A 24719-nucleotide genomic window follows, 5' to 3' on the forward strand; every position below is an offset into this window, starting at 1 on the left:
GAGCCTGCTCCTGGTGAAGGTTTCTCCCACTGGGCCCAGTGCTCACCAGCGATTTCCTGCATGCTCTCTTCCCACAGGCGTGCTCACAACAGCATGGATGCCCCTGTGCTCTGCAGACTCACTGGGGTTGTCTTAGTCACTTGTCCACAATCTCTCACTGCTGTTCTTTATCTTGATGCCCACACCGGGCCAGGCACAGCCGCCACAGGTGCTTCCTGTGGCCCGGCTGGCCTGCAGCTCTTGAGCTTATGTGCACTCCCTGATGTGGAAATCACCCACGCTGGCCTGCTGCTTCCCTGCTTCTGTTCTGCAGTGTTGGCAGCACTCACTGGGCATCTGCTGGCTGTATCCAGACCCCTGGCAAGCCCCTGCCAGACACAGGGCCCTGGCAGGAGCTGAGAGTGTCCTGACTTGCATGTGGTTATAAGGGAGATTGTCTCAATGTACTCTGAGGCCCTTAACACCAACATTTGAGAAAAGTTGCAAATGACTGTCATTTGAGAAGACCCCAGAAGGACCCCCAGCCTTTGCAGGTGCTAGGCTCTGTGTGGCTTGAGGAAGGCAGCATCCCAGGCCAGCTGGGCCAGCATAGCGGGCTCTGGGGTGGGCAAAGGGCCTGGCTGTGAAGACCCACGTGTCCAACAGGAGAGTCTACAGGTGCAGTACACAGTGCCAGGTCCTGGCTCCAGCTTTCTGCCATTGCTCACCCTGGGAGGCACCAGAGATGGTGTGAGTACCGAGTTCCTGCCACGGACATAGGAGACCTGGATGGAGTCCTGCTCCCTGCCCCAGCCTGGTGGTCATGGAGACAGCAAACCAGCAAATAGTATCTCTCTTTCTGCCTCTGTCTGATTCATTAACTAACTGTAAAAAGCAAGATGGCCCCAGACACCTTCCACGCAGGCCGGCAAGAGTCGGAGCTAGGCTGACTCATCAGGCTTTCTCAGCTTCCTCTTCACCACGGAGCCCCAGCAGAAGGCTGGGAGCCCCAGATCTCAGCCCTGGGGGCAGGCACAGAGAAGCCCCTTGCTGGCTGTTTCTTCCTTCTCCCTGGCTGAGGGTCTCCCTGCAGATCTCCATTACCTAATTGCAATATTAAGGCCATCCATCTCCCGGTAGCAGAGCCGTAAAGCCAGGGTTTTATTGCCCACTTACAGCACAGACCCTGACTGTTCACAATTATTCCACAATTACTGCTATATTGTTAAGTAAATAGCATGCCAGAAGCAGCAATTCCAGGGCTCATAAATATATAAACAAGCATGGGGGTGCGGGAAGCAGATGGGACAGGCGCAGGTGGCCACAGCCAACACAGTGCTTGGAGACCTGCAGCCACAGCTTTCGCCCAGCAGGGTGCTGGCAGCCGTGGGTGCCCAAAGGGCAGAGCTTTAGGTCCAGTACCCTGCAGCTGGGTGACCCAACGCAAGACATGGGCAGCTGCCTCAAATGGACACAGTCCTGCCATGCCAAACTGCCCTTCGCATGGGCACTCTGGGGACTCCTGACTGGGCCAGGAAGTGTTTGGGTGGAATACAGACAACCTGACTCCCCTGCCTGCTTGTTTTAAACAACAGTGTCCACAGCATCTTTGCTGATCGTAACCAACAATGGGAACCTGCCCAAAGGTCACCAACAGGAGGGTGGACAAGCGAAGGGTGCTCATGTGGAGGCATGAAATGCCAGCCTGTAGCCAAAGGAAGGACCTGCTGGCCCACACAGGCACACAGCTCCAGTTTCCACTCTGGGTGACAGAGGACAGAATCCAAGGCGCAGTGGTGCTAGCTCCTGCTGTGAGAAATCCCCAAGCTGGCCACAACTCCTGGTGAAGAAGCTCCCCTGATGTCCCAGTGTCTGGTACTGCCCTCCCCCACCCTGCCAGGCCCTGCCTCCAAAGTTCAGAGCAGCCCAGATGCTTCCCCAGCCACTGCTTCCTCCTCCACTGCCCCAACCCCCAACCCCCAAGCACCATGGCACTGATAATCCCTAGGGACCTTATCTTCCCTGGCCTGTGACCTTAGAGATTCAAAAGTGGGAGCCAGGCCACACGTTATCACCGAGAGAGTTGTGGGGCGAGCTCACAGCAACTGCCGGCTGTCACCCAGCGAGGCACCTGGGACGGAACACAGCACACTCCCACCCCTGAGTACTGACAGGGCCAGCCCAGGACACATGCCAGGTCCATTGTAACCAAGAGCACACCCAGCCATGGGGCCAGAGCATGGGACACGTGGCCAGATGAGTGGCCTTGCCCAGAAGTGTACACCTGTCCATGCCCACATGGCCAGACCACGCCCTGAGCCAGGACATGTGGCTGGCAGACCAGGCTTAAGGGTGAGCACCTGCGGACCTCCCTCAGTGCCTGTTTGCTCCTCCACAGGAATCACCAGGGACCCCATGGCTGCCAGTTGGACTGAGCCTCTCCAGGGGCTCCTCACTGTCCTGCTCTACAGCCCGTTCTCCCAAAGGTTTAAGCCCCTGTCCTCCTGCTGTTGGCATGGCAGAGGTAGAAGCTGGGGCCATGTTCACCTGCTCTGGGCTCCCTGAGTGCCACCCAAAATCAGCCAGATGCAAAGGACTCCATCACCGGAGCCGGCAGCTGGGCATGGTTTCTGTCGCCCTTCAGCTCACATTACTTGAGGGCCCTTCAGAAGTTCTTGCCTCACAGACAGGTTCCTCCCATGATTTTAAGACAACAGCAGTACAGTGAGTGGGGGTGGGGAGGGGTGGACGCATCTGTCCCAGGAGCTGGAGGGCTCAGTAGGAGTTGGAGAGCTTCCTGTCCCCACAGCTGCTGTGGCTGCAGCGCGGGTGGAAGCTGAGCAGGGACTGCCAGGCATGCCCTGGAGTTTGAATCCTAGGTTTCGCACAGCCCACCCTCCTTATGCTCAGGAGTCTGGGGTCTGCCTGGTGGCGTGTGACACTCAGCACTTTGGTGCAGATCAGATGGAGGGGCAGCTGCTTTCTGCAGCCCCTGGTCTGTCCCATCTGCTGGCAGGGAACCGTTGCTGCTGGAATCCATTCTCCTTCCCTTTCTCCCTATTTTTTTCTCTCCCTCCCTCTCTCGGGAGAAGAACCCATGTCAGCCCAGACTAGGATGGCTGATTGCCTGCTCCAGATGACTTGAGGTGGTCAGGTATCTGGGACCATGAGCTTCGGGCACCGGGACCTGCATAAGCCCCAGCAAACCAGGACAGAAGACCCCAAGTTGGGGGTTCGAAACAAAGCTTGCTCCATCAAATGTGAGACAGGAAGGTGCAAGTCCTCCATTCAAAACTGTCCAGAATAATTCCCAGTGAAGGTACAGTAGAGTCCTAGACTGGCAGAGCGGCTGTGGGATCAGTTAGAGGGGAGGGTACTCTGAGGGAGCAGGTGATCCCCCCACCTCCAGATCCTGCTGACGCAGAAGGCTTAGGCACAAGCCAGAGACAGCAAGTGCGAAGTGAGGCCCCTGCCCTGTTCTTCCCCAGGTGTCTGCCTCAAGTCGTGCAGCATTGCCAACAGCCCTGGGCCTTAGCCCAGTGTCACCAATAGCCCCTGGACCGCACTGTCCCCAGTTCTGCAGTGTCACCAACAGCCCCTGGGCCTCACTGCCTGCCACCCAGCATCACCAACAGCCCCTGGGCCTCACTGCCCGCCACCCAGCATCACCAACAGCACCTGGGCCTCACTGTCCGCCATTCAGCCTCACCAACAGCCCCTGGGCCTCACTGCCCACCACCCAGCATCACCAACAGCCCCTGGGCCTCACTGTTCACCAACAGCCTCTCCAACAGCCCCTGGGCCTCACTGCCTGCCACCCAGCATCACCAACAGCCCCTGGGCCTCACTGTTCACCAACAGCCTCTCCAACAGCCCCTGGACCTCACTGCACACCACCCAACATCACCAACAGCACCTGGGCCTCACTGCCCGCCACCCAACATCACCAACAGCACCTGGGCCTCACTGTCAGTCACCCAGCCTCTCCAACAGCCCCTGGGCCTCACTGCCAGCCACCCAGCCTCTCCAGCTTCTGCAGGCTAAACGATTTTGTTGCACGTCCCAGGTGTTAAGAGGGTGACTGATCCCCCAGGCCAGCAGCAGAGCCTCGAGGCCCTTTCTTCACCAAGGGCAACACCTCTGCATGGGAAAACCAAGGCCACCTGCAGGGGTCACAGCTACATTCTTGGGGTCAGTCAGCAAGAGATCAGAGCCTCTATCTGCTGTGTTCTACAGTCCTGTGGCCCTGGGCCAGAGGCCCACATTCCCTAACAATTTCCCTTGGTTTAATGGTGCTAACCTCCGAATGTCCCACATCAGGCACGAAGCAGAGGGCGCAGGTGCACAGCTGCGCAGTGGACGCGGCAGGAGCACTGAGACCCACTTCCGGAGGCTCACTTGGCAAGGGTAGCATCTCCTCCACGCCGCTCTCGGCCACCGTTTCCTCGTCCCACACGCCGGCCTCCACCACCTTGTAGCGGCTGTGTGGCTGGCGCAGCACGTGCGGGTCCTGTAGCGCCGCCTCCCGCTCCGCGGCCAAATCCAGGTCTTGCTGCGCCAAGTGTGCATGCAGCTGCCGGATCTCAAACTGCAGAGGGAGAAGGGCCAGGCACGTCGGCTAGGTGGGGAGGTGGGGGACAGGAACCCTGGCAGGGTTTGTCCCCAAAGAGGAGGAGTGAGTTGGTAAAGTGACTGCCTCGTGCGCGTGTCCATCGGACGAGCCCACCCTGGTCTGGGGCCCCCGCCTGCTCTGTCCCCTGCCGCGCTCTGGCCATGTGGCCTTGGATCTGTCTCTCCCTCCCCAACCTTTTTCCATAAGTTTTCACCTCTTTAAAGGACCTGGGTTGCCCCATCAGGGGGCTTTATGAAAACCACACATTTTAATTTTGGTTTAATTTTGGCCTTCTGTGTCTGTGGCTTGTGGTTGTTGGCATTTGGGGTAACTGGACTGTGACATTAAAAGATGGGGTAGGGCATTGGGGCAGGGAGAACTCTGTGTCCTCTGCTCAAGGAGCAGCAGCCGGGAGCATGCACAGCCCCCTGTCTGCCTGCCCCCTCCCTCCCACCTCCCCTGCCCTGCCTGCCCTCCCCAACTGGAAGTTCCCTCCTGGCTGGTGATGGCCAAGTACACGCAGCCTGTCCTGACCTCTCCCGGAATGTCAGGCCCACACCTCCAATGCCAACTCAAGCTGCTGGAAACAGGAGCAAAACCTGCTCCTCCGATAGCCTCAGTCCATTTCAGCTGCACCTTCTTCAAGTGTACATGGCCTGTCACTCTCCCTCACCCAAACACCTGTGCCCCAGTCCAGCTCTACCTCCAAGTGCTGGCCATGGCTGCCTCCTCCCCGGTGTCCACTGTCCCCACGGCCAGCACTCGCCTGCACCTGGGCAGCCACACTCCTTATCCCCCACCAGCACCGGCCCTCCCCACTCCCAGCTGGAGCCATGAGGGTCCCATAAGATCACTGCAGACTGTGACGTCCCTGTCACTCAAACGCCATGGTGTCCCACCTCTCTTGGGAAACTCCCGAAGCCTTGCAGGTGCACTGTCTGCCAGTGCCCACCTGGCCAACAGTCTCACCCTCTTTCCCATTGCCAGCCCCTCCACACAAGCTCACTGTCCCTTGAAGATTCAGAGACCATGCGCTCTCAGGGTCATTTCCCCAACTGCTTCTTCATCCTACAACCCCTGACCTTTCGTGGAAGGTAGCTGGCCCAGGCCGTGGGTCACAGCAGCCTGTCTGAGTGCTCGGCATCATGCTTACCACCTTCTGGCATTTTGTGTGTGTTTATTTTAATGTTCTCTTAGTTTTTCTCTTTAGGAAAGTCAAACATGCACACTAATAAAAGCAGTTACGAACACCAGCAAAGCTGGCATCCAGCAGCCACTCTGGGTTAGTGTCTGTGGGCTTTCTCTCTGGCATTGTTCAGGTTTCCCAGAGAGGCCTTTAGTTTCTTGCCTATGGATAAAACCTCGAGTTGGCTCTGTACTGTGCAGGAAAGTATGAGATGGGGAGGGCGGGTGGAGGGAACTGGGGATGGTTAATGCACCTCTGCCTAACCTACACTTGAATATTTTGTGTGCACATTTTTGAAAAAGATTTATTTCCATTTGATTTATACAGGTAGAGAGAGGGGGAACAAAGGGACAGAGCTCCCCCATCTGCTGATCCAGTCCTTAAATGTCCTGAGCAGGCGCTGGTGCAGTGGTATAGTGGCTAATCCCATGTGGGTGCCCATTTGAGTCCCAGCTGCTCCACTTCCCATCCAGCTCCCTGCTTATGGCCTGAGAAAGCAGTCGAGGATGACCCAAAGCCTTGGGACTCTGTCCCCATGTGGGAGACCTGGAGGAAGCTCCTGCCTCCTGGCTTTGGCCTGGCTTAGCTCTGGCCGTTTGGGGAGTGAACCAATGGGTGGCAGATCTCTCTCTTTACTAACTCTTTCAAGTAAAATAAATGAATCCTTAATATCTATATCTGTATTATCTATATAGATAGATAAAGATACAGACATAGATATAGATCTCCTGTAATACCTACCCATGGCTGGGCCAGGCCACATCCAGGAGCCCAGTACTCCATCCAGGTCTTCCACATGGCTGATAGGGATCCAAGTATTTGAGCCTTCCAGGGTGTACACCAGTAGGAATCTGATCAGAAACAGAGCACCGCAGCATCAGATGTGGGTACCCCAAGCAGTGTCGGTATCCCAACTACTGCAAAAAAAAAAAAAAAAAAAAAAAAAAAGCCCGCCCCTGTGTGCAGACTTAGCCAAAGCCCTGCCTCAAGGCCAGCTTCACCCCGTCTCCTTCTTCCTGGACTCCAGGGGTTTTCAAAGGAGAATTAGTCATGTCTCCCCTGACCCCTGCAGCAGGTGCCCTAGTAATTAACTCTCCCATCTGCAGTCCGCTAGATCAGCTGTCTCCTGTCTGCTCTCTACCCTCTCCTAGCCACCTGTCTCTCTATGATTCTCTGTACTTTATGATTCTTTTTTCTCTTCCTATCATTTGAGTGGCGTTTGGGGGAGGAGAGCAGGGTGTGGTTCCATCACCATTTCCCTTAGGGACTCCCAGCATCCCCTTCCTTCTGCCCCCAGGGAGCCATGTGCTGGTGAGGGAATGGGCTTGAAGAGGAGTCTGTGTGATGTCAGCGACTGTAGACTGTCGTCAGGATGTCACAGGGAGCTGAGAGGAAGTGTGTACCACAGCTGTACAAGCAACTCTTCTGTTCTCCGCTCCCCGCCAGAGTTTTCACACCCCGGGTCTGCTTTGGTGCCTGGTGCCCAGGAGGCACCCAAGAAACAGTCTTGAATTAAAAATGAATAAGCAAAGGCATGAAACTTGTTAATTGCATGAAATTCTGTACTTTAGATCAAGCCCCAAACTCTAGCTACAGTCTGAGCTCTGACCTTAGCCCAAAGCTGAGACCAAGACTGAACTTCAGTGCTAGCTGCACATGAAGTTCTGACCCTGGCCACACACTGGCCCCTGACCCTGGTAGTTGGTTAAGTCCTAGTCCTGGCCATGCCCTAAGCCCTGATGCTGGCCATACTCAGGGCCTTGATCCCAGCCACACTGAGCCCTGATCCCAGACATACTCTGAGCCCTGATTCCTGATCCCAGACACACTTGGGGCTCTGATCCTCTAACCCTAGTCCCAGACTCAGCCCTAATTTCTGATCTCAGGCTCTGGGACCTCAAAATCAAGTAGTTACATGGGCTGGGGGCTTCAAAGGGCCAGAAAACAGGGTTGGGTTGCTTCATGACTGGGTGCCTTCTGTGTAAGGGGACAGCATGCAAGCTACCCCCCTGGCAGCAGATCTCAGAGGGCCTGTAAGGCAACCTTCCCAGCCCTACTGGCCTGGGAGTCCTGCCTGGCCCTGCGTGATCTGAACTTCCTATGGGCACACCCTGTCCACTTTCTCCAAGCCCATGCATCTGGCCCCACAGGCCTGGCTAATGGCTTCCTGGCCACTCTAAAAGGATGCATTATTGATGGCTTGTAATTGATATGGAGCTGCCCAAGAGTGTCCCACTGGAATTCTGGCCAGACAGTCAGAGGCCAGCCAGGACTGGCCCTGCTTGAGCCCCCACATGCAGGCCCACACACAGAAACATGTCCTAAGCTGAAGAGGCAAACTCCAAACGTGTGGTAGTTCTCCTAGTCACCTGCCAAGAGGCCAGGTAAAACAAGGGTCCACATTGAAACTGTTCCGTGGTTTAGAATGAGATTTCCTCCCCTAGCTGAGAGGTGAGTGCAAGTAAAGGCAGAAGGACAAGAATCCCGTGGGGAGCCGGGGAGCCCTGGGGTGGGGCTGGCAGCAGATGATGTAGAACAGAGAGCTAGCTGACAGTTCAGAGGGGCTGGGGAGGTGGCAGGGGCCCCATTAGCCGAGCCTCACAGCACATCAGGGCGTGTGAAGGACAGAGTCTGCCTGTATTTGAAGAGCCACAGAAGCCACTGGTATGCTTTGGCCTGAATATTGGAGTGGTGGAGGCAGCGTGCAGTGACAGGCTGTGAAGGGACTGTGAAGATAGCAGAGTAGATGGTGGACCACACGAGGCCAGGGGGGCCATGGCAACAGTCCAGTCTGGAGGTGATCGCGGAGGTGGAAAGAGGCACATGGCTTAGATTGAAATGCTTTATGTCGAGAGAGTGGAAGTGGCTGGGTGCACTCAGTCCTTCACTGTGAGGAGCCAGTGACTCCTCCCAGGAGCACCGCAGAGGGGTCTGGTTGCTCTGAGCTCTGACCTCAGCTGTGATGGCCCTAGAAGACTCTGGTGTGACTTTCAGAGAGTGGTTCTGGATGCATGTGGATGCATTCTAACATGAGTGCTCCTCAAAGCCAACTTCCAGGTCATCAAGGGATCCCAGCACATCAGGACCCCTCAGATGGGGAGTGGCCTCCATGCTGGACAGAAGATGGAAAGGCCAGAAGCTACAGTGCACCCGTGGCAAAGCAGGGTCCCATAACCCTACTGGCAGCCCTCAGGACTACGGGGGCCTGTAGCCCTCTGAGCAGGATGGGAGGGACTCATTGAGTTCAGGGGCCAGGACAGGTCAGGGGTTACACCCTCCAGGGCAGTCAGGAGCCTGAACCCAGACCCTGAGTAGGTCCACGTGTGCCTCGGCACCTCAGCCTCACTGGGTGGCCAGTAAGGTGAGTGGAGGAGTGCTGAGTCTGTGGCGAGCTCTGTCTGCACCGGCCCCAGAGCAGCACCTGGGTGGGGACAAAGTACAAGTGCTCTCTGTGCTGTCTCTGGCTTCCTGCTGGGAATGTCCCATTCACAGAAGACCCAACTCTTCAGTGTCAGATAACGCAAGCCAGAATCTTCGTGTGTCATCAACAGTGTGTTGCCTATAGGAAGAATGACTAGTCATGCCAACAAGCAGGAAAAGTGGTTGATGACCAATATGTAAAGCAGCACACAGAAGCTCGCCTGTATAAACATTTGAGTTAACAGATAGGGGATTCAAAATAACTGATTAGGGGCTGGTATTTTGGTGTCTTGAGCTAAGCTACCACCTGCAATGCCATCATCCCATATCAGAAAGCCAGGACCAGTCCCAACTGCTTCACTCCCGACCCACCTCCTTGCTCTGGGAAGGCAACAGATGATGGCCCAGTAGCTCAGACCCCTACCCCGCCGCCCCACAGGAGACCTGGATGGAATTTTGGGCTCCTGGCTTCAGCCTGGACCCAGCTGCTGTGGCCATGTGGGAAGGGAGCCAGCGCACGGGGGATCTGTCTCTGTCACTCTGCTATTCAACTAACTTTAAAAAAAATAAATATCAGTAATATGTTAAAGGAAATAGTGGAAAAGATGGACAAAATGAATGCACTGTTTCTTCAGAGAACTAGACTCAAAGTCAGATACAAATTTTGAAAACAATACGTAATATATATCACACGCATAATGTTATTATATATTAAGTATATGGGTAGATGGGATTCATAGTATACTGGATATAGTAGAAGACAGATTTGTTAAACTTAAAGATAGGTTTCTAGAGAATTATCAGAGCTTACAGCAAGAAGACAGAGGTGGGAGGTGAGAGAAAATAGGGGAATAGGACAGGCTGTAACAGAGGTGTGAGTGTTGATCAAATGATGTAACATACTCACATTTAGAACCCCAGGGTGAGAGCAATGAGAGAATGGGTAGGATCAATTGAACAGAGAAGTCACAGACAAGAACCTTCCAAACCTAATAAGAAACCTCAAGCCACAAGTCTCAGAAACTAAGACACCCTTAACAGACAACAAATGCCAAAAAGTCCCTACCCAGACACCTGCTCAGAATGAGTGGCAAGGGCCAGCATAGCCCTTGGAAAAAAAGGTGCACAGTGGTGGCCTGGGTGACAAAGTGGAGCGAGTATTCCACCAACAGACAGGCCTGAGACCATGCCCAGAGTTAAGAAGAAATAAGGCACACCCAGAGCCCTACCTAAATGCACATCACAAAGCATTTCCAATTAGAGAATTTACCCAGATCAGGCAGGGTCCACAGGGAAGTCCTCTGCATGCATTACTGGAGGGGCCAGGCTTTTAACATTTGCCCAGGTGGGACCAGACCTGTCCAGGCAGCTGGGCAGCCACACCCAGCGCTCCTTAATGGGCTGGCTAAGGAGTTCAGTCAACACAGGCCCTGGGCCTGATCAATGCACACTTGGGCCAAAAGCTCGATGGGGTCTAATGCAACAGCAATAACCCTATTGCATCCTATTAGTGCGGTCGGCACCGACTGCCCTGCTTTCCGACCCATCTGCTTCTGGCACAGCACCCAATGTTTATTTCCATTGGCATCACCGTTGTTGGTCGCAGTAAAAATCGGAGGCAGTTACAAACACATGATTTAGGTGCCCAGTGACACTGGGAAGGACCTTGGCCCCTCTCCATCCACTGTGAAGATGATGGGGGTGGGGTGGTGGGTGGCCATAAATCTAAATCTTGGCAAAAGAATAACATAACTTATTCCTCTGATGGCTAATTTTATCAGCTAAATGGGCTTGTCACTGAAGCTATCAGCCGCTTTACAAATCACTTCCAGTTTGACACACACACACACACACACACACACACACACACACACACACACACTTTCCAGGGTGGATGGAGGGCTAGAATATTCCATCTAACAGGCCGTTGTGCTGAATTGCAGGATGGGAAGGAGCCCCCTGGAACAACAGCAGACCCCTTTCCGGAGGTTTCCCTACTGCTATTCCTGTCTTTCAGCTCCTTCTCTGAGCACAAAGGTGAGCCCTCTGTGTGCAAGCTCCCAGGCCTTTTCTTAGGGAAGCAGCAGGGTTTAGGGGGTAGCCCCTCCCCACATACCAACAATAGCCAGAGTGGCCAGAAGCTGGGGCAAGGGCCTGAGAAGGCCCCCTCCCAGCCCCAGTTCCCTCTGTCAGAGATGCCCAGGCATTTTGTTTGCTCAGGAGACAGGCCATGTGTTGCCGAGCCTCCTGCAGGGAGTGGGCAATAGTGTGGTCCCCATGTTCTGGATTAGGTCACTGTGCAAGGGGACTGTTCTTCCTCCTGGGCACACACACCTGCTCCTGTGACACTCCTCGGCTGAGAGTCACGTCTTCAGGGGTTTGGCTGTCCAGGTGGGTCTCAAAGTACAGCTGAAGATGCAGGGTCTCTGCCTTCTTGTTCCTGGGGCACAGCCTGGCTGGTGACCCACAAAGGCCCCAAGTTCTGGCCAGGCAACTCCTCCACCCCCACCCCGCCATGGCCCCACTGGGATCCCATCTGGCCCTTTTTGCCACCTTAACCAAGATGACAGGTTCAGGTATTTTTACCAGGTTCCCTTGGTTGGTTTCTGTTCATCTGTGTCCCAGATGTCAGTGCCTGGGAAGAGGGTGGCGGATTGAATCTGTCTTCATTTTTTGGCACCTTTCTGTGCAGTCTGTGGGCATCTCCCAGCTCCCTGGGGAGGAGGCCACATTCCTAGGGCATGACCAAACCAAGATGGCAGGAACCGGGGTTCCAACTGGGTAGGGAGTGGGATAGGCCAGGACCAGGGGTTGTGGTGGAATCTCTGTGTGGGTGGGAGGAGGGGGAAGGCTGCTTGACACTGGCAAATGTTGATGTTTGCTCTGCCCGCATGGCTCATGCATTGTTGATGTGGTGTGTACAGCAGGGAGCAGGTGTTCTCTGCCAGACCAGGAAGTAGGAAGGAGCTATGGGCTTCCAGGAGTGGACCTGTGCTGGAGGATCCATGAGGCCAAGCCCAGCAAAACAGAACATTTGCTGGCCCACGAGGAGTAGACTGGGGACTGCTCACCCTCAGCTTCTGGGCTTGAAAGAGATTCCTTCCTCTATCTCCTTCTCTGCCCACACGCAGGACCTCTCTCACCTCAGTGGGCCCTGACCCCCAACAGCAGCCAGAAAACTCCAGAAGCCAGCCTAAGAAACCCCCAATCCCACTTCTAACACCCTGGTTATCCCTGGAGGCCCTGCCCAAGCTTGCCTCCCATCCCTGCCCTTTCGCCCACACTCAGAATAGCCTACAGCTCCCCAAATACAATGCCCACACCTGTGCCCCACCCACACATTGCCCAGATCTCAGGTGGCCCTAACTCCATGCCAGCTCCTCTGCAGGCCTTCCCCGTGTTGGTACACAGAGCCCCCAAGCATGTGTCTTATGAAGTCTGCATCATAGCAGGTGTCGCCCTGGTATGCAACAACAGCCCAGCTCCCCGAGTCCCAGGAGAATAGGGCCCTGTCCTGACCAGGCTAGCATCCCTGATGCCTATCACCAGCCCAGAATGGAGCCTGCTGGCTTTGAGCAGCAAGCCAAGGGCTGTAGTATCCCCTGAGGGTCCTTCCCAGGACATGCATGTCCCCCTGGGAACATTACTCAGAGGTCTATTTGTGAGGAACATTCCTTAAAAAATGGAGAGGAGTGATGCATCTGAACACACATCCTCTAAGAACCAAAGGTGGACAGGGCTGGCCTGGGGCTGGGGCACCATGGGGGCAGATGGAGAAGCCATGGTTGCCCCTGGTGGGTGCCTGGGAATAGAGAGGGAGGTGCCCAGGGGTGGCCAGAGGACCCAGGCCCACATGAGGCAGGCAGCTCTGGGCTGGCCTGGGCCCTGAGCCTGGCAGCCTTGGGTTTAGCGTCTCAGGCTCATGGAGCAATCGGCAGCAGCCCCCTCTTTCCCCCCAGAAGCCAAGGGTCCCCACATCCCAGGGTGGGCCCTCACAGGGCCCACTAGCCATCCTTAAGAGCTAAGAGCACACCCAGCCTCTCATCATGGTGTGTGGGCATCGTGGGTGGCAACTGGCACCCTGTGGGAGGCTCAGCAACCTTCAAGATGAACTGGCGGAGTCTGCTGCAGTGTCACCCAGGTGACCGGGGAGATGTCCCAGCCCTGGGACTTGGGCTGCCCCAGCAAGGCAGTGGACAGCAGTGGGCAGAAGGGGAGGTGGTGGTGCCTTACTCCCTGCTCCTGACAGATCTGTGTCAGCCTTTCCAGCTGCTCGTCCTGGACGGCCTTGGCCTTCTCGTATTGCTGGATGACCATCTCCATCTCCACCTTCACCGGCAGCACGTAGGCTGGAGTGGGGGGCAGCCCTGTGAGCAGCTCGGCAGCAGCAGCAGGGCTCGCTGGGCCGAGGGGCAAGTGTGGGCCCCAGACTCAGTCCCCCCAGGATGGAGAGTGGGGCGGGGTGGGGGAGGACAGAACTCAAGGCATCCTGAAGCTGCACCCGTAACTCAGTCTCCCTCCTTGTCCACAGTGGTGGCACCCTTCACTGGGCTTAGTGCAGAGCTACCTGCAATATGGCCTGGGCATGAGGCCATATTCTGGGGTCAAAAACAGGAGCCAGTGGCTTCCTGAGAAGGCAGCTTGGGAGGGGGCAACTGATGCAGTGGTTAAGACACGCCTGGCTCAAATCCGAGGCCTGAAGTTCCAGTCCCAAAGCTGGCTCCTGACCGCTGCTCCCTGTCCATGCAAGTCCTGGCTAGCAGCAGGTACTTGGCTCAGGTAGCTGAGTTCCTATCACCCCCGTGGGAGACCCAGATTGAGTGCCTGGCTTCAGCCCAGCCCAGCCCACCAGCGCTGTTGTGCACATTTGGCGGTGTGAACCAGTGGCTGGGAGCTTTCTGTCGGCTTGTCTGTCTCAGGAGGTAGTGTTACGCCCCTCATCCACAGCAGGTGCAGCCACTGTGGAGAGCAGCTTGGTGCTTCCTGGCAAATGTTAAAGAGGGACCACCTGGCCTGGGAATCCCACTCTAAAACTAGGGGACAGGAAGACACCCACCCACACACAGACTTCTCCACTAATGTGGACAGGAGCACCTGTCCCAGTCACCAGAATACAAAAGGCTTTGTCTAAATCATCATTCGCCTCTGTGAGTCCACGACACTCGTGAAGACGTGCTTATGTGACTGAAAGGCGGAGTGACAGAGAGGGAGTGGAGGAGGGGAGAAGGGTCCGGCGGAAGCCAGGAGCCCAGATCTCCCATATGGGAGGCAGGGTCCCAAGTACTAGAGCCATCACCTGCTGCTGCTTCCCGAGGGGAGGGAGGGAGGGACATTAGCAAGGAGCTGGATTGGAAACAGAGGAGCCAGGACTTGGCCAGTCCCCAGTACAGGGCAGTGGGCATTGCAAAAGGTGGCTTAAAGCACTGCCCAACTCTGTAACTGATACACACATAGGAAGACCCAGAGGAGACATCCTGTGCCCAGGAGAGGGAGGGCCGGGGGGCTTTCCCAGGTAGTTCTCTGCAGCTCATCAGCCCTGAGCTCCCGGATGTCTCAGTCTCAACTCCTAACCTTGACCTGACTGTCACACCCTTCTTGTGCCTTCCAGAATGCAACCCTTCCTGGCTGTTTGGAGGCCTGGGTCCCTCATCTGACCACCATGTTCTCTAACCTTCCATGTTGCCACACACCTCGAAGCCTCCCAGGTGCTCCCTGGCTGACACAATAGCATCCATGCAGAGGGGAAATTCAGGACTGTGTTGGCAGTGGCCTTCCCCGGCTCCAGGCCCAGGGACTGCCTCCTTGGCTCTGCCCAAGACAAGAACAGCCAAGTGACATCCATGGGTGTCACCAGCATGCCTCTCACAGTGGGGGAGAAGGGGAACAGCCAGGGGGAGCGCTCCCTTCAGAGAGGACGCTGTGCGACCATGCAGCTGTCTGCAGTTGGCATGATGCAGTACGCACCACCCTACCCTGCCCTGTCCTGCCGAGGACGATGCTCTCAGCGGTCCAGGGCTGCTCGCATGGGGCCGAGCAGCCCTCAGCCCTCTCGCCTCAGCTTGCCTATCTGTCAGATGAGAGGAATGCGCAAGATGACCCTCCCTCTCCTCCTCCCCCACCCAGGGTCTTCTGGATTTCCAAAGTCCAGGACCCAACCACATTCCACTTTCATGAAAATTCCAGGTTAGGGGCTCCCTGATGAGAGATGAGCTGGGATGTGGGGTGGGAGGCCAGGGAGGGGTACTTCCCCAGGGCATGGGAGACCCTGGAGGCCTAGTTGCCTGCCTTCATCCCTGGGGACCAATCCAAGTCATAACCTCCACCATCTGCAATGAAAATCTAGGGCTTTGGGGGTAGGGGCCGGCCAGCAGTGTGGCGCAGTGGGTTTAGACCATCACCTGCATCCTATATAAGCACCAGTTTGAGTCTCGGCTGCCCCACTTTCAATCCCATTCCCTGTTCATGTCCCTGGGAAAGCAGCAGAAGATGGCCCAAGTGTTTGGGTCCCAGCACCCACGTGGGAGACCTAAGGTGTGAGGGGTCCTGACCTAGGGGACAGTGACACTGGGGAGGGAATTGACTCTGTCCTAGGGCAGAGGGAAACTTAGTCATGGTCCCAGGAGCAGGTGGGCAGGGACACACGTGGCTGCCCCCAGAAGGGCGGGTCATTGCATGTGCTGTGAGTAGCTGCACTGGCCGCCACCAGGACACTCACCATAGATGACTCTTTTCACGCACCACACCCGGAGCACGATGATGAGGCTGATGGCGTCCCAGGGGTTCCGGGGCCCGTTGGCCACCGTGGACGCCACCATCGGGGCCAGGGACAGGTTGATCAGCCCCGTCAAACACCTGTGAGGGGAGGCGAACCTCAGCACCCTGGGTCTTGCCGCCAGCCCTAGAGTCAGAAACCCTGCCCATGGTCAAGGGTGAGGAGGACCCCCTGGGCTGGGGCCGCGGGTGGCTCCAGTGTTTACCTCGATTTTGCTCTCGATGTAATCCCAGATGCCAAGCACCACAATCCGCAGGACAGTCTGGGAGGTGCGGAGGAGAAACAGAAAGAGAGAGGGTTTAGGGTTCTGCAGCAGCCCCCTACTTCTCCCCCACTGAGAAAATTCCAGAACTCAAGGTCAAGAGCACTCAGTCTCAGGGGAGGGTCTTCCCTACCCCCTACCACCTCACCTGCAATGGGTCAGGTGGCCCCTCTGCCTTTCCTCTTTGTGCCACTCCCCAGTGCACCCCTCACAACTCCCAACCCCATGCCAGCCTTCTCTGTGTCCCACGGTGGAGAACGAAGCCCCCGCCACCCAAGAGGGAGGCTAGGAGGGGCTCCTTGTCTTGGCTTTGATGTAACCCAGATGTGCCTGTTGTGGCTGAGCCGGTGGATGGGAATCCATGGCTCATCCCTGTGTCTTTCTGTGTCTCAAACACATACATAAACTATAAAAAAAAAAGAGCACAGATATGCTCTTGGGCAGGTTTTGCCCGGGGCTATCGTTGGACAGCAGGAGGAAGCCATGGGTCCCAGGATCCAGCTACAAGTGAACCTAGAGAGAGAGGAACAGCCCTTGCCACGCTCAAGTCCACACAGCGTGGAACAGATGGCTAGGGAAGGCCGGTGACTGGTGCACGAGCGCCCCCTGGGGGCAGCCATTGGCAAAACAGGAGCACACGGACTGGTCCAGCCTCTCACAGCTCCCAGCTCCACCCCAGGGTTGCTGCACCCGCGGGCTCAAGGGCCTGTCCTGGGCCTAGGGGAGAAATGCACAGGTGCGGGAGGTTCGCGCCCAGCTTCCACTCCTCATGGGAACAGTCTCAATAAACCCCCTTGCCAAAAACCTCTCCTGGAAATGGGTCTCCTTTAGGCTCTACCTTTGAAAGCCAGGTGCGTGTGTGTGTGTGTGTGTGTGTGTGTGTGTTTCCACCTCTCCCTGGCCCCTGCCCACAGTTCCCATGGCCCCCCTCATGGCTGCATCCCAAAGGCCACCTCAATCTGAAGAGTGCCTCCGTAGCTTCCCAGTCATCCCACTTCCCCACACCCCCTTAGCTTCCCCTTCCTGTGTGCTCGGCCAGGCTCTTGTCCTTTGTCTGTCACCCAGGACCCTGGTTTCTTTTCTTCTGGGACCCCCTGTGTCCCTGGGACTCCCCTCCCCCATGGTGGCAGCTTTGGTGACTCTGGAGTCCCCAAGCCCATGGCTATGGCTTTGTCTCCTCTCCTGAGTAGCTGTCCTCAGCCCAGCCAGCAGTGTCACCGCCTTGGGGGCTCAGCCAGAGGCCCTGGGGACTGCAGGGGATCCCTTACCTGCTCTCTGTCACCCCAAGTCCTTCTCCCTAACCTCCCATCCCCACTGCCCCATGATCTTTCTAAGCTAAACCGTGCCTTCCACTGGCTGGAAAAGGCTGTGTGTCCAGCTCCTTCTGGCTTGGAACCCTGGGGATCCCTTGCTGTTGCAGGCTGGCCCCAAGTCCAGGCCCCACACAGTCTTTCTGCCACCAGCTCGCCAAGTCTCCCTCCAGAACCCAGCATGCCAACTAAGCAAGTTGCCTTCCAGTGTGTGTCATGTACCCGGATGTGGGTCGGGAGACTGCTGTCTCTAAAGTTGGCCCCCTTAGCTTCCTCACTGGCCAGTTTTAGCCTCGTGGACCACCACTAAGGAAACAGCAAGATGGGGGCAGTCCAGTGTCTGATCTCTGCTTACTGTAGTACTCTGACTTACGCCAACCCCTGCTCTATTCATTTCAAAGATTTTTAAAAAAAAAAAATTTATTGGAAAGGCAGAATGGCAGGGAGATAGACAGAGATCTTCCATCCACTGGTTCACTCTTCAAATGGCCAGTTAGAGGCAGCAGCTTCCTCCAGGTCTCACACATGGGTGAGGGGCCCAAGCACTTGGGGTATCCTGTGCTGCTTTCTCAGGTGCATAGGCTGGGAGCTGAATGGGAAATTTGGAAATGTTACTTTGGGTAGGTTTGTACCCTGATGCCACTGCTGGGGTGCAGTCATCACAGGCTGTCCCATGTCACTTCACTTCCTATAGATGTGTCACTGAGCCACAGGTGACTGTAGGGACCTCCTCATTCTCTTTCTAAGATGTATTTGTTTTATTTCAAAATCAGTCACAGAGAGAGAGAGACAGAGAGAAAACTTCCATCCTCTGCTCCCAAAATGGCCACAATAGCTGGGGCTGACCAGGCTGAACCAGGAGCCAGGAACTCCATCTGGGTCTCCCACGTGGGTACAGGGAATCCAAGGACTTGAGCCATCTTCTGCTACCTCTTTTGAGCACATCAGCAGGGAGCTGGATCAGAAATGGAACAGCTGAGACTTGAGCTGGTGTCACAGAGATTTTACGCACTTCACCCACTCCATCACCCTGGGGACCTTCTCATTGGTCTGTTACAACCCAGGTTAACAGAGGAAGTTTATACCCACAATCCCACTTGAATGTCACTCATAGACCAGGATGCTTGATTTGCTCAGAGGTGAAATGACTTCCTCAGGGCACACTGCAGGTGAGAGCCTGAACAGGAGCCTCTCACCTGTTCTTCCTCCCTTCCCCAGGCCCACCACAATGAGGTGGCTGCCTGGTGGGAAGATGAAAGTCTGAACCCCTAGGGATACCTAGCAGTGTGGGGTGACAGAGCAGGTGTGATGGCAGGCAGGTAGCACTTACTGCTTGTACTTGGCTGGGATTTTAAAACAGTATTATTTACTGGAGAGCAAGATCTTGTATGCTGTGGCTAGCCTCCCACATGCCTGAAATAGCCAGGAGCTTAAAACATCCATCCAGGTCTCCCACATGAGTACCAGGAAAGCCAGGTACTTGAGCCAGCACCTGGTATCTCCCAGGCACGTTTAGCCGGCACAGAATGGCTGGGGCTGGAAACAGGCACGCTGACGTGGGCCGTAGGCATGCCAAGCGGTGGCTTAACTCACTGCACCATTTCCAAATCCAGCACATGGGGATGGGTGCTGAGAAGGGGATGGCACTATTTTTTATTAGCCAAAAGTGAAGAACTTCCTCCAATCCCTATGTGAGGGTTAAACTGGGAACATCCACATGGCACACGCAACCACAGAAAAGCACGGATGGGTGGCCGTTTGGTACTGTGGTTAAGACCTTGCTTGGGGTGCCTGATGGCTCCAGACCCTGTCAAGGTTCAATCCCTGGTCGAGATGTCCAGTAAGTTTGGACCAACTCCCAGCAAGAGCCAGCTTGACCTTTTCTAAACAAGTGCATTCTGTGTTTCTAGACTCTTCTTTATATATTCAACCACAAAGCACAAGTGACAGTAAATAGGAGAGGAAAAACCGGGTGTAGGATAAGCCTTTTTCTCCCAGATTCATATTATCTATCCCCCCTGTAAGTGATGGGCACACCACACGCTCTCCCGGTGGGATGAGGGCTGACCAACTGGGCACAGAGCCTGTGTCCCAGGGAGCGAGAGAACAAGAGTCATCCCAGCTGACCATGGAGGAAGGGTGGGGCTCAGAGCAGGGTGCAACAGGGCATGGCCCCAGTCTTGGGGTCCTGCCAAGCAGTAGGTACCAGTCTGGGCATTTTCAGACTAAGAATAGAACCTGATGTGGCCACCTGCAGCTCAAGGCACACCTGTGCCGTCCTTTCCCTCCTGGGAAACTTTGGTTCTTCCTGCTAATGCAGACCTGGCCTGGAGCAGGTGGTGGCTCACACACGTGGGTTCCTATGACCCACATGGGAGACCTGCATTGAATCCCTGGCTCCAGCTTGGCTCAGGCTTAGCTATTACAGCTATTTAGGGGAGGTGGGAGAATCAGGGGATTTCTGTTTCTCTCCCTTTCAGATTCAATAAATTACCTCTTGATTCCGTTTTCCATGAGCAGTTTGGAGCTCTCTTTGCAGGCTCCCGTGGGCCAATGCACCGTCGGGGGCTGAGGGTGAACCTCAGACTAGAGCCACGAGGACATCAATAGTGCTGCCACCTAAGCCACCCTGGCACTGCAAAATGCTCAGGAGAAGTGGCACCAAGAGGGAAGGTGACTGGTATATAAGATGATGAAATTCATGCACGTGAAGGGTTCTTGAAAATGTATGAACATGCATATTATGAGCAAACTCCAATGCACAAACTCCAACACCTTTTATCCACCCAAATTAGCCCACCTTTCAGCCCCATTTGCCATGGACTTTGGAAGAATTTACATACAGGACATCTACACAGTTCAATTTTAGAGAAACAACACATACGTTTGTAGTCTAAAAATGCTCCAAGCATTGGATGACTGGGAAAAAAATAGTAAATAAAAAGTGCCAGGGCCAGTGCTGTGGTGTAATAGCTTAAACGACAGTAGCCTCCCATTTGAGCACTGGTTTGAGACCTGGATGCTCCACTTCCCATCCAGCTCTCTGCTAATGCCTGGGAAAGCAGTAGAGGACGTCCCAAAACCGTGGGCCCCTGCACCCACGTGGGAGACCCGGAAGAAGCTCTTGGCTTTCGTCTGGCTCAACCCAGGTTGTTGCAACCATCTGGGGAGTGAACCAGCAGGTTAAAGGTCTCTCTCTTCTTCTTCTTCGTAACTCTGCCTTTCAAAATAAACAGTGTTCCTCTCCCCTTGAGGCGTCACAGTCCTCTGGGCCCCAGACAAGGCTCAGTAGTCTCTCTGCTGGGACAGCCCCTGAGCTCTGGCTGGGGTAGGTCTGCACAAAAGAGAGCTTGCTTCTGGGAGCCTGTGTCTGGAGCCCCTGCCATCCCTGCAGGCCCTGGGCTGCTTGCCACACCCCTCTGGGTTTCTGTTTCCTGTAGGATGCTCTGTGTACCTGCCCAGGCTGTGTGAAAGCTCAGGCGAGCTGTGAGTGGGACGTGGTTCAGGGTAAGGCGGGAGCCCCTGGGGTCCCAGCTTTTTGGGGTTGGCTGTGAGGATGAATCCCACTCACCAAGCCTGAGAAGGCTGGAGGTGATGCCCCTTGACCCACAGCCACACCCCCAAGCTATGAACCAAAAACAGCAGTTCAGAACAAGGGAGTGACATTTACTGTTGCCAGTCCCTGGGCCTGGGGTCAGTCCCTGGTCCTCTCCTAACCTGGCAGCACAGGGTGTTGAACCCAGCATTGGCCATGACTGTGTGGGTCATCCTGGACTGCTGACCCTTAGGGGTGTGGATGGTTCTAGAAGAACCTGTTGACATTTTCAGAAGCAAACACAGGACACTGGGACCTGAGCCTTCCTGTGGGTGGCGTCCCTGTCACCATGGATAGCAGGACTGCCTCCTATGCTTCTCAGGCCCTCTGGGGTCAGTGGGGCCAACTTTCTAGTGAAGCCACGGAAGCCCTCATGCCAGGTGACACTCTGGGGAGCCAGGTCTCCTTGTCACTCCACCGCTAGGCCCCAGGGTCAGGGAGCCCACTCCTCTCTGCTGTCTAGCTCCCTAGCCTGTGGGAAGCCCTCCAACTCCGGAGTGTCTCAAGTGGTTTGTCTCTGGTGGCGACAGGAAGGGACCCTGAAATAACATGGGGTCATAAATCTGGCCCAAGGATCATAAAAACCAAGCCTAGGGCATGAAGGGGTAAGAGCCGCAGCAACTGACTAGACATTTTTGTTGGCAGTCACACACACAGAACATTCCCTAAGGTCTGCATAGAGAGGCATCTGGCCATAGCCCGGGTGTCCATGGGACCTGGTGGACAGGGTGGGGGGCAGGGAGCAGCTGCTACTCAGCTCCAGAGCCTCAGGCCTCCAAGCCCTGGACTGCAGGAGCCAAGGTGTGCACAGAGATGTGCTGTGCGTGGGAGGCCCGCTGCCCTGTCCACCTCACCCCTGGCCATACTCAGCAGCATGGCCACAAAGCCCAGCTCTCTCCTGATGTGTTACAAGGGGTTTCTGGGACTGCTTGGGTTTCGGCTCACGCCACAAAAATTCACCTCCAAGCTCTGTTCTGCGCATACTGCCTGTGGCTGCAGGCTCACTCCTGCTGCCCCGGCTCAGTCCCACTCACTGTGCAAGACACCTTGACATCACTTGTGCTGAAGCCCCGCCCCAATGCTGCCTCCTTTTTGCATATGCAATTAGGGCTCCACCCCCTACCTCATAAAGGGAAGACTGGAATTGGAGTAATGGCATATTCCATTTCCCACAACACCTGTGCATGTCCCTGTGAGCCTGAACTCCATGGGCATCTTCACATCACCTCTGCCTTCCCCTCAAGCCTGCTGACCTACACACAGCGGGGTGGGCTGGTGGCCCGTGCATTGGACCAGTCCCTGGCTCCGTTAGGAGGAGCTGGTGTTGCCCAGGAGACATTCCTGTTCCCACAGGATCAAGTCCAGCTTGATCTCAACAGGAGGCCCTGTTCCCTTGTGGAGCTCAGTGCCCTGTGTCACACCCGCTTCCCTGCTGTGTGGCCTCAGGGCCTGCCACCAGGTAGGAAAGCCTGGTTTTCCCTGGTATTGGGGGTTGGAGGGGCCAGAGTTGTCACCCACCTCGGACAAGAACACGGACAGGATGATGAGGCTGATCCAGTGAATGACGCCTGCGAACTGGAAGGCGCTGGAAACTGCAACACAGGAAGGGCCCATTGGAGGGGCCACCAGCTGGCAGAGCCGGTTCCCGGGGACATTCAGAGGTGGCAGCATTTGGGTCAGAGAGCCACAGCCAACCACTTAGGGCAGCTGCCCAGGGGCCCAGGAACTGGTACAGGGGTGGGGAGGAATGTTGCACCCTGCGTGGCAGAGCTGAGAGGGCTGGGGTGGGGGCAGGGAGTGGGAAAGGAGATGGGGTGCCAGCAGCCCAGACGGCCTCTCCCGCTGCCCCACCAGGTTCAGGGATGAACGGCAGCGGTGGGCGGGAGAAGGTGCTGGCTGTGGGTCCCGCCTGCCTCACCTTCAGCTAGTGCCCCTTTCCCGAAAGTCCCAGCCAGGGACATCTCCGCTGGCAAGGCCTGGAGCAGGGTGGCTGGAACCTAGGACGCAGGACAGGTGGGGAAGAGAGATTGCAAGGACCCAGGCAGGGGTGGCGAGGACAGAATTGCTGTGACACTCTCAGCAGCCTGCCTGCCTGCCTGCCTGGCACCCTGTGAGCCCCCTGGGAACACTGTCCAGACTGGAAGGGCAGCCTAGGGTGTGCAATCCCAGGTGCAGGTGGGGGATGTGGGGCCCCCTGGCCTTGGGCCAGTGCACCCCTTCGACCAAGCCCCGAGGTGCGGCAGATTCTTTACAGTCCCGGGTCACAGGGACACCAGTGGGAACCAAGAAGCTGAAGCCCTGAGTGACTCAAATACAAACAAAAAAACACAAAAGTCTCTCCATTATTTCTCCAGTGAATTCTTGGGCTTTAAAAAAAAATGGTTTGCATGAACACAGAGCCATAAATCTCTGGTTGTGCATTTTTATGGGATTTAACATGCCTTTTATGAGTTGCTATTGGATCTCCTACCAAGGCCAATCTCCTGGAGATTTCATATTAAGAAAAAAATTCCAGCATTGGCTAGTTCTCTATTTCACTGCCCCCCCCCCCCCACCGAAGATCCCCACCCACCCCAGCTGCAACCTGCCCCCTCAGCCCTGCCTTTCCCCAGCAGAGCAAAAAAGCAGTGGGGCCAGCAGGGCTGGCGGGAGGGGTGATTCTAGCATGGTTTAATAGAATACAGGTGGAGTGTGAAGACACTTAAGGAAGCATGAGCTGCATAAAACCCAGTGAGGACCACCAGACAGAAGCCACTGGGGTGGGGCTTGCTGGGCCCCCTCTTCTGGAGGGGGTTCAATGGCTCCTGTGGTCCCACATTCCAGTTCCCAGTGCCAGCCTCTTAACCTGCCCCACCCCTCCCCTCCCCACTGCCGCATCTCAATTTGCTAGTCCAGGAGGAATGACCACACCAGGAATCTAAGTGTTACTGGTGGTGGTCCCATAGGACACAGCTTCATTAAGCTACAGAAAATTCCAAATACTAACAAAAGTGTTTGTGTGTGTGTGTGTGTGTGTGTGTGTGATGCATACAGGAGCCCCCAGCCTTTTTTTTTTTTTACTGTCTCATCAAGTCCCTGGTGGTGGAATGTTAGGCGGGGCCCAGCTCAAGAGACCCTCCCTTGGGTACAGAGGGGTGCCGGGCAGAAGGTGGTCCCCTTTGAAGCCCTGGGGCCAGGTGGTGGGTTGTGGGAGGGGGCCCCCTGGTGGACGCAGGTGCACATGACATATTCTCTCTGGCTACTCACAGTGGAGAAACTTTACATCTATTAGCAGTTCCAAGGTCAGGAGAATCACCACCAATATTACACAGGCTACCAGGAAACTGTTGAGACTCGCACTGAGCAAAAATACCTGCCACGTGGCTGCTCGCTTCCCACAGCACGGCTTCAGCCAGTTAGACCTGCGGGGACACAAGCCGGGAGAGGCGGGCTGAGCTGGGCAGCCCCAGCATCTCCCAGTGGGAAGTGCCTGGACTGCTTTTCCTAGCCCTGGCTCCTGATTCCAGCTTCTGCGAACCTTAGGCCCTGGGAGGCGACAGGTGCTGACTCCAGGGGAGTGGGCTCCTGCCCTCCACCGTGGAGG

At 55.8% G+C, this 24719-nt stretch overlaps 1 protein-coding gene across 1 annotated transcript in view; it reads right to left on the reverse strand.

Annotated features, from left to right (window-relative positions):
- Positions 1–2075: 2075 nt before the first annotated feature.
- LOC131480854 (transmembrane protein 266-like) overlaps positions 2076–24719 on the reverse strand; it is a 32272-nt gene continuing 9628 nt past the window's right edge. The window contains 8 exon segments of the mRNA XM_058667330.1: positions 2076–2110; positions 4378–4567; positions 13431–13546; positions 15913–16034; positions 16036–16049; positions 16175–16231; positions 22655–22728; positions 24383–24537. Coding sequence (XP_058523313.1) covers positions 2076–2110; positions 4378–4567; positions 13431–13546; positions 15913–16034; positions 16036–16049; positions 16175–16231; positions 22655–22728; positions 24383–24537 — 763 coding nt within the window.

The sequence above is a fragment of the Ochotona princeps genome, chromosome 7 (assembly GCF_030435755.1).
Source record: "Ochotona princeps isolate mOchPri1 chromosome 7, mOchPri1.hap1, whole genome shotgun sequence".
Lineage (NCBI taxonomy): Eukaryota > Metazoa > Chordata > Mammalia > Lagomorpha > Ochotonidae > Ochotona > Ochotona princeps.